Below are 10,275 nucleotides of genomic sequence, written 5' to 3' on the forward strand. Positions count from 1 at the left end.
CAAAGAACTGCAGGAAAAAGACAAATGAAAGCCTAGTCATGAGTTTACCATAAACACACAGCTAACCAAATCAGCCAGTGACATGATGTTTTCATCGGGTCCAGCTCCTCCGTGTGGTCTGCTCCTCTGAACAGAACAGGGACGCCCCACCGGCCACAGGCCAGATGAGAGGAGGCTGTTTCAGTCTGGTGGGACAGGCCCCAGAGATGAGCGACGCAGTGATTCTAGAACCCTGAACGACGCAGTGATTCTAGAACCCTGAGCGACGCATGATTCTAGAACCCTGAGCGACCCAGTGATTCTAGAACCCTGTTGTAACCAACAGAACGCAGACCAGAACTTCTAAAGCCCAATTTATATTTAGGTCGCAGACACTTTTGAAAAGGTCGCCGACAGAAATGGCGTCACGGTCGACACTTTTAACCTTCGCTTGAAAGTGTCGCCTACCAGGAGAAATTTCTACTGGCGCTGATGTCGTCACATAGTGTCGCTCAAGTGTGATTGGCTAGATAGACGGCACGCGTCGTTGACTTCATTGTTTTGAATTTTCAGTGAACGCTCAACAGCTGTTTATGATAGAAGGAAAAGAGGAGAGATTGGCGGAGCAAGTTAAAACATATCCTCACTATAATGCCTCTCAAAATTAGCTACAGCCATTTTCTCCGATCGATCACCTAGGCTACAAAGCATTAACAATGTAACCATGGCTATGAATGTAACGGTAAAATGATTCTGTTTACGTCTCGCGAACCTTGAGCACAGGCGACTGTTTGCTTAAGTATAAATGCAGCAGCCTGAGCGACACTTTTTTTTTTCGTCGGCGACCATTTCAAAAGTGTTGGCGAAATAAGTATAAATTAGGCTTAACTCTGTCCTTGTGCTTCCAAACTGGACTGAACTAAACCATCCCTACACCACCCCTAACATTTCCTGAGAACGAAAAGAAGAAGAATAGCATAACACTGCATGATACATGAATACAACATTTAAATGCTGAACTGATTCTACATACATTCAAAATCAAATTATTTTCAGTAAGGCAGCAAAGCAGCAAGTGGAAACACGATGCCTAGAGGCCTCAAGCCTGTGTGTGGGGTCAGTACATGAATACATCCTATGATTCACTGCAACCAATCTGTCTCTCTCTAACTGTTTTTCATACACTGCTGCTAGTCATGGATTACACCTGGCAAAGAAGTGCAAGAAAAATACAAACATCTAACTGATAAACGTCTCATTCCCTTGATCAGCACTGGGTGAAGTAATGACAACATTAATGACAATTCAATATATTAAAAAAAGGTGAGGTCTTGAGTGGGCATCGAGTTACTGAGGGGATCTGTGGGCTTGATCAGACCGGGCCGGTCTCACACCCAGCTGTGGCTCCACGCAGGGGGGGGGGGCTGGGGCTGGGGGCAGGGGGGGGGGGGGGGGGGGGGCTGGGAGTAGGGGGGGGGGGGGGGGGGGGCTGGGAGCAGGGGGGGGGGGGGGGAGCAGGGGGGGAGGGGGGTCAGGGGGGGGGTGGGGGCAGGGCTGGTCATGTCTGTGACGGAACTGGCTAGACACTCGCTGGACTTGAGGCTGGCCAGAGACTTGTAACTGGTCACTGAGGTGAGGGAACCACACAGGCCTCTGAGAGAGGGGCTCTCCTCCTTACCTAGTAGACACAGGAGGTTAGTCCTGGGAACACACTCTCACACACACACACACACACACTCTCTCACACACACACTCACACACACTCACTCACCACGGTGGGGCCAGTTGGTGGCTGGTTTGGTGTCCAGGCTGACGGAGTGTGATGGTTCCAGGGAGGTTTGGGATGAGCTCATATCAGCTGACTGCTCCAGGGTGTGGACACTCCTCCTGCAGAGCAGAAACATGCCTCATCCTGGGGAACAACCACACACCTCTGTCCAGAACTACACAGGAGCAAAATAAGGAACTAGGAATCTATCCCAGTGTGCATACTCTTCCCACTGTCCTGCCCTCTTGCAGTACAACAGTGTTCCCAAGGCAACAGCGTTGGTTTCTATGGCACCAGGGGAGGGCCACTGATTGGTCAGGTGGGCAGTCAGCTCCTGTCTTGACCGCAGGTCATGGTTCTTCAGAACGGTCCTGAAGAAAACACAGTGGAACTCCTCACATTGGGTTCCACAAAACCTGACGGGGGGAAAGAACCTTCTCTCTTCCCATTCATTATCCATCCTCCTTATTCCATTTGTCTCTTTTTCTACATCTCCATCATTCACTGTCACTGTTCTGCCTCGGATCTCTTCCCATCTCTCTCTCTCATGTCTAAAATTCTATACGACAGACTGAACCCTCTTAGCAAGAGGTGAGAGTGCAGTTTCCCCACCACCAAATCTAAAGATCTCACAGCCTTGTGGAACAGAGGGAAGGGGATTGATTTGATCATTAATTAAGAGATGTAACTGATAACTGATTTGCCTCTGCGTATATTCTGCTGATCACAGGAAAGACATTCACAACCGAAGAAACACTTCCTGAAACCCCACCGGCCCTCTTCCTGTGTCCTGAACGTCAAACTCACAGCTTGATCTGCCAGACTACCATACTTCATCCTCTCTCTCACACACTGATCCTCTCTGTCTCTGTCTCTCTGTGTCTCTCTCTCACACACACACACACACACACACACACACACACACAGTGTTGACTCACAGCTGGTCCTGCAGTTCTAGCACGATGTACTCCAGCTGCTCCTTCTCCAGGGTGTGGGCAAGGTGTGTGTCCAGCAGCCTGTGCTGCAGCTCCTTGTTCTGGGACACGGCCTCCGACAGCTGGGACTCTCTTAGGCACACCAGCTCCTGCAGGTAGCCCTGTCACACACAGTCTTTTTATAGTGTCTGAGATTGTTTGAGAAGGGCAAAGCTGAACAGGTTAGGGTTAGGGTTATGGAGGGGAAGGGTTAGGGTTAGGGTTATGGAGTGGAAGGGTTAGGGTTATGGAGTGGAAGGGTTAGGGTTAGGGAGTGGAAGGAGAAAGGTTCTGTGTGAAGACAGGAAGACGATCAGGATCCACAGGGTTTGTTTCATAAACATGTCAGCACAGAATAACTGTGGATTAGTCTTTTGCATTGCTCCAAGTCAAGCTATGTGCGTCAGACATGTAAGTGTGTGTGTGCGTCTGGATCTGTGTGTGTGTGTGTGTGTGTGAGAGAGAGTGTGTAAGAGACACAATCCTCAATAGGGTTCTGACATTCATCCTGACATTTAGGAATCTACAGTCACTCTCTAATTAAGATATCACCCCCCCCCACACACACACACCCCCCCCCCCACACACACACACACACCCATGTTACCTTCTGCTCCAGCACAGTGCTGTATTTCTGTTCCAGTCGTTTACACTTGCTGACCCAGCTGCTCTGCTCAGTAAAGATGGCCGCCGCCGTGGCAACCATGTTGTCTGGCGTGCTGCTCTCGCTGGCACTGCTTCCCAGGGTCCTCATCTCCTCCTCGTCACTGCTGATGCTGTCTGAGCTGCGCAGAGCAGAGGAGGGCAGAGCAGAGAAGGGCAGAGCAGAGCAGAGGAGGGCAGAACAGAGCAGAAGGGGCAGAGCAGAGGAGGGCAGAGTAGGGCAGAGGAGGGCAGAGCAGGGCAGAGCAGGGCAGGGCAGAGGAGGGCAGAGCAGAGGAGGGCAGAGCAGAGGAGGGCAGAGGAGGGCAGAGGAGGGTCAGGGTTAGGAGCAGTGCCGTACGGACCAGCAGCGTGGTCTGCACACGTGCACACATGCTACCTACCTCTGTGTGAACTTCAGGTAGGGGGTGTAGTCGATAACAGCAGGACAGGTGCCATCCAGCCCCTCCCCCTTCAGACAGAAGCTAGTAGACAGAGAGACAGAGAGACAGGGAGAGAAAGAGTGCAGGTGTCGTTACATCAATGTTGGAATAGGGCAGAGAAGTGCCCTATTCATATATAATAATGCATATCTACTGTACCTGAAATCAATGGTGTTGAGTCCTATCAGAGTGTCTGCCAACAGACTAGCCTCCTCTCCAAGCATGATCGCCCCATCCTCATAGAACCTCCTGCAACACCAGAACAAGCAGCACAGTCACACCCACTCCATCCACACAGCACAGTCACACACACTGCATCCACACAGCACAGTCACACCCACTGCATCCACACAGCACAGTCACACACACTGCATCCACACAGCACAGTCACACACACTGCATCCACACAGCACAGTCACACACACTGCATCCACACAGCACAGTCACACACACACACACTGCATCCACACAGCACAGTCACACACACACACACTGCATCCACACAGCACAGTCACACACACTGCATCCACACAGCACAGTCACACACACACACTGCATCCACACAGCACAGTCACACACACTGCATCCACACAGCACTGTCACACACACACACACTGCATCCACACAGCACAGTCACACCCACTGCATCCACACAGCACAGTCACACACACTGCATCCACACAGCACAGTCACACACACTGCATCCACACAGCACAGTCACACCCACTGCATCCACACAGCACAGTCACACACACTGCATCCACACAGCACAGTCACACACACACACACTGCATCCACACAGTCACACACACACACACTGCATCCACACAGCACAGTCACACACACACACACTGCATCCACACAGCACAGTCACACACACTGCATCCACACAGCACAGTCACACACACACACACACACACACACACTGCATCCACACAGCACAGTCAGACACACTGCATCCACACAGCACAGTCACACACACTGCATCCACACAGCACTGTCACACACACACACACTGCATCCACACAGCACAGTCACACACACTGCATCCACACAGCACAGTCACACACACTGCATGATGTCATGTCCTGAAGTGGACTGGCCTTCATGGGGTTGCAGGTCTGCCTGTGTCATGACTGACTGGATGGTAGAAACAGTCTGGGGTCAAGTGGCAGCAAGGCCACATACTTGGTCATTAGTTGAGAATGTTTGCCAATGGAAGAAAATTCTAATGTTCAAATATAGGGTCAACATAGTTGGGGGTCAAATGTAATGAGCGAATATTGTGTGTGTTTCTGTGTGTGAGAGTGAGAGAGAGAAAAATATTTCCACCCAAAAAAGTTTCAAAAGGTTGAAAAAATATTTCTAAAAAAGGTTTTGAAAAAAACATTGGATAACTTGTTTGTGTCGTGTGGAAAAAAAGTTTCAAAGGGTTGAACAAATATTTTTTTTTAAAAAGTGAAAAAAAGAAAAAGGTTGCATCATTGATGAGTACTTGATGAGGAACATGCTATACTTGGGGGTCAGATGGCTGAGCGGTTAGGGAATTGGGCTTTTAATCAGAAGGTTACCGGTTCAATTCTCAGCCCTGTCAAAGACATTGTGTCCTTGGGCAAGGCACTTCACCCTACTTGCCTTGGGGGAAATGTCCCTACACTTACTATAAGTCCCTCTATATAAGAGCGTCATGTAAATGTTAGTCTATTGTACTTTGCTATACTCCGTTTTAGGCTTTTCTATTCTCCTCTCTTTTCACTGTGCGTGTGTGTGTAAAAAAAGTTTTGAAAGGTTAAAAAAAATAAAGCCTCACTTTTTTGTGGGACAACATTTTAAACTTTTTGTTTTGTGTGTGAAACGTTTTGAAAAAAAGGTTCTAAACTGAAAAGATTATAGAGAGAAGGATACCTAGTAGTTTTAAAGTCCCTCAGAGCTGATGAGATGTATTCAGAAAGTCGTTTCTCCATCAGAACCACCCTGATCCACGCCCTGCCCTGTGGACACACACACACAGAGACACACAGAGACACACAGAGACACACAGAGAGACACACACACAGAGAAACACACACACACACAGATTAACAAACACTAGAACTGCTTCTCTGATTCTATCCTACAGTATTAACCCTAACCCTAAAGAGGGTATCAGAACCAAGCTGTCTTTGTGCTCTTTTAAATAAGAAACAAGGATTACAATCAAGGACCAGGAGTATGTGTGTGTGTGTGTGTGTGTGTGTGTGTGTGTGTGTGTCACACACCTTGGCTCTGGAGGAGGTGATGTTCTCCATACTCTGGATGCTGTTGATGCAGCTGTGAGGGACCCTGCTGCAGGCCACTCTCACGAAGTCCCAGAAGCTCCGAGGACTCTCATAACCAAACCAGGTGGTCTGACCTGGAGAGGGTAGGACAAACATGAAGCGTTCATAGATTACACCCAAATTGAGAGTGTGAGTGTGTTTTGACATGTGGGCATGTGGTGTGGAGGTATACCTTTAAGTCTGTTACTGAGAATGTGTTCCAGGATGGAGACAAAGTTGATGAACTCAGGAGAGGAGTCGTCTATGGTCTCATAGCAGGAGCGGTCGAGCAAGGTCTTCACTGAGAATCTACAACAACAAGCACACTCAGTGATAGAGCGTCCCTGTGGAGGGTTCAGCACCTCCATGATCACTGGGCTGGTTCGGTAGATCAGTCGGTACAAATTGTTCCCTGGGGAGATAAGATGATCTCCCAGATTTTGAGACTTTAGATAACACCTTCTCAGAAGCACTTCCCAAACACACGTCAAATGTGTGTGTGTGCATGTATGTGTGTGTGTGTGTGTGCGTGTATGCGTGTGTGTGTGTGTGTGTATGTGTGTGTGTGTGTGTGTGTGTGTATGTGTGTGTGTGTGTGTGTATTGACCCCCTCTAGACACTCTGGGGGAAGGACAGGAACGGGTCATGTGCATTCAGGCTCACTAATCTGAATTGAGGTAATAAGGCAGAAAGGGGAGTTCATGGACAAGCTGTGTGTGTGTGTGTGTGTGTGACTAGGTAGTCAGAGACTCAGCTGTAATAGGGAAATGGGAGCAAATTGCTTTTCCGTTTTTTCCATGACGTAGGAGTATGGAGGAGAGAGTCAGAGAGAGAGAGAGAGAGAGAGGGGGGGGGGACAGAGAGAGAGAGGGGACAGAGAGAGAGGGACAGAGAGAGAGAGAGAGAGAGGGGACAGAGAGAGAGGGACAGAGAGAGAGAGAGAGAGAGAGAGAGAGAGAGAGAGGGGAAAGAGAGAGAGAGAGAGAGAGAGAGAGAGAGAGAGAGAGAGAGAGAGAGAGAGAGAGAGAGAGAGAGAGAGAGAGAGAGAGAGAAGGGAAAGAGAGAGAGAGAGAGCATCACCTCCCAGTTGCTTCTAACGTAGCTGCGTCTGACTGACTTCCTCACTCCACTTCTCCATTACGCTTTTTCTTTCTCGACACTCAACCTCCTTCTAGAGCTTTTTTCTCTCTGTCTCTCTCAAACAAGGAATCCCAATCAGTCTACATCGCAGGTCGTCACAGATTTGCATGCACAAACATAACCATCCAAACACACTCACTGTACGTACACACAAACACGACCATGATATGTCCGAGTGGAGAGGTGGGTGCTCATCTGCCAAGTGACGCAGCAGTTGAGGATCGCACACACACACACCAAGTGGGGGCAAGGAAAACCAGGCTTCTGTTAACCCATAACCCATTCCACTCCAGATGGGCTCCTAGCCTCTAAATGTCCAGTGAGCTGTACTGGTTGACTGGTTACCACCAGGGGGGTTTCCAACCCCCTCACCTTGTATGAACAGCAGTGTGACATCAACAGCCTCTCCAGCTGCTGAAACTCCTCCCACAGGCTGCTGAAACTCCTCCCACAGGCTGCTTAAACTCCTCCCACAGGCTGCTTAAACTCCTCCCACAGGCTGCTGAAACTCCTCCCACAGGCTGCTGAAACTCCTCTAACAGGCTTCCTGTGTCTGCTGTCAATCCCAGCAGCCTCAGCTGAAGCCTGCTCTCATTTGTCTCTGTGCTTCATGTTCTTACACGTTCCCCATGACCTTTTTAGCTCTTTTATTCCCCTGCTCCGTCACCCTCCCTCCCTCCCCTCCCCTCTATTCTCTCTCCCTTCCTGCTGGCCCATGCAGACTGAACATCAGTGATCACAGATGTCATTTCCCAGAAGCAGAGAGTGACAGGTGGGAGGACAGCAGATCAATGCTCACAGAGCACATTTCATTCCACCTGACAGACACACTAGGGAAGGGCGTGACAGAGTGTGTGTGTTTGTGTATATGAGATGGACAGAGAGAGAGAAACAGCAAGAGTGTGTGTGTGTGCGTGTGTGCGTGTGTGTGTGTGTGTGTGTGTGTGTGTGTGTGCAAGAGTGAGAGAGATCAAACAAACAGTTGCTCTTGTTAGATATCCAGGTATTAGAAGCATATCCGTATGCCATTAATGGAATTACTTCCATCCATGCTATGCAGGTTTAGCATGACGAGGGTAGGCCTCCTGAGTTATTGTAAATAGTATGAAGTCCCAGAAGCAGGGATATCCAACACATTCAGAGGAGGGATGCTACAGCATGAGATCACCCTGACAATGACATCACCATTCACCAGCTACTTCAAGCCCACGCGATATTTGTCAAAAAACGAAAAAACGTCCCGATAAATAAAACATTCTGCAGAAAAACAACATCAGTCCGACCCCTTGCTATTGTGATTATGTTCCTCCGCTGGCTGAACACAATCCGTACCGCTAAATAATGCACACCCCACACAGTCACCCATAGGAAGTGTGCAGATAATTGCTGTACGGGGGCTGTGATTGTATAAATGTTTAATTCATTCTTAAAGGGGTGATGTGTCTCAAATAGTGAATCTGCGTGAGTACGTGTGCGCGTGTAGAGACGCAGGGAAGGTGCAGAAGGTTACAGTTAACCAATTAGTTCCTCTCGTGAGAGTAAATGCACGAGATATTTACACTACGCAAGAGCAATTTCCTAAACTGTAGGCAAAATGTAGAATAATACAAAAATATGAACTAATCGTTTCAGGTCGATGTCAGGGTTACCCCCGTGTGACTTCAGTTAGTCAAAACCAGTCTGTCCGCTTTTTCAGAAATTGCCATTGATACTGGAAATGACACGTTCTGCAATTATGCTCTTTAATTTCATAAATGACTGCTGGTCAAAATCAAGACGCCTAATTTACCTGCAAACGGTGAGCAGATTCCTCCGCTCCACAGCGCCGCTCCTTGAAGATCCACGCTTGCGGGCCAGATTAAGCCCCAAACTCAGCGACGCCATCCCCGCTAGACGTGGACGGCAGACTCGGTGTTTGCGGTTTTCCCGTCCTGCCTCGACCCTGGAAGCGGAGCAGGGATCTCACGTGCGCGCCGCCCACTTGCTCTCTGAAATGCGTCACTTTGGCGCGCTCACTTATCTTCTGCTCTCGAAATCTGCAGCTAACAGGCGACGATCTGCTCGATTTGCTGACAGAGGAGAAGGAAAGGAGTGATGCGCTCAAGCCCTAGATCCATATGTGACTGATCCCAATCCAGAGGCTGTTTAAGGGAGGAGTGCACTGTGAGAGAGACTGCGGTTCGGCTGAGAACAAGCTTAAGAACCAACGTTGTCAACAGCCGTAGTCTCATTTTGGGAAGATTAAATAAATCGTTTGAGGAACTGTCTGAAAATAGGTCCATCTTTAAAGAAGCAGGGGCCCCTTAGGATGTTGATATCGGAATGCGCTCCAACGTCCTCATATTGTCTGACTAATGGATTCTGAGGAAGGTCCATTGGTGGATATATAGGCATCAGGTGATGGAAGTCTAGTCCCTGTTATGGAGGCTGTTTTACAATGAAAGATACCCCCCCGTGGCGGTAGACGGAATTGCAGCTAAACGGTGATGACCATCCAACACCCATGCTCTGAGGCTGTAATTGTGATAGGCCTACGTATTTCCGTAAAAAAATAGGCCAGGTTAGAAACTACCGGTGAAGTTAGAAACGTGACTTTTAATAACCACAATAGGTTATTAACCATTAGCTATTGCTCTCTTAACCCTACACTCATTTTGTGCGGCTTCTCGCTATTTTTCATCAACCGGTAACATTTTGCCCCCTCACGGAAATCTCTCCTGTTTCAAGATGTTTGGTAGAAACGGAGACATGTTACATTACACTATCCATAAGAAACACCTATGACAGACAAATTATTTATCTGTTAACATGGACGACTAGCAACCAAGATAGACTAATGCATTCTGCAGAGAAGGGAGACTGGCGTTTGTCACGGTCTGGAATGAAACAGGACAAAGTAACACGGAGGAATGCAGGAAACCCTGCTATGTATATCGTATATTGTCATTTGGGGAAGATCACCCAAACTCCTCGTAGAAAACAGCATTTTCTTGTGAAAGAACTAGCTAACGCAGCTAACTGCTAGATACCGA

The 10,275-nt window shown here is 48.6% G+C and overlaps 1 protein-coding gene across 1 annotated transcript; it reads right to left on the bottom strand.

Moving 5' to 3' along the window:
• Positions 1–91: 91 nt before the first annotated feature.
• Positions 92–9,423, bottom strand: rundc3b (RUN domain containing 3b). Its single transcript, XM_047050108.1, has 12 exons — positions 9,033–9,423; positions 6,297–6,412; positions 6,065–6,198; positions 5,712–5,797; positions 3,966–4,055; positions 3,768–3,848; positions 3,329–3,506; positions 2,686–2,843; positions 1,972–2,118; positions 1,751–1,866; positions 1,513–1,657; positions 92–185 (listed from the first exon to the last, which is right to left on the bottom strand). The coding sequence occupies exons 1-12, from the start codon at positions 9,125–9,127 to the stop codon at positions 92–94; spliced, it is 1,440 nt and encodes a 479-aa protein (XP_046906064.1). The 5' UTR covers positions 9,128–9,423.
• Between the last annotated feature and the right edge of the window lie 852 nt (positions 9,424–10,275).

The sequence above is a fragment of the Hypomesus transpacificus genome, unplaced genomic scaffold, assembly GCF_021917145.1.
Source record: "Hypomesus transpacificus isolate Combined female unplaced genomic scaffold, fHypTra1 scaffold_101, whole genome shotgun sequence".
Lineage (NCBI taxonomy): Eukaryota > Metazoa > Chordata > Actinopteri > Osmeriformes > Osmeridae > Hypomesus > Hypomesus transpacificus.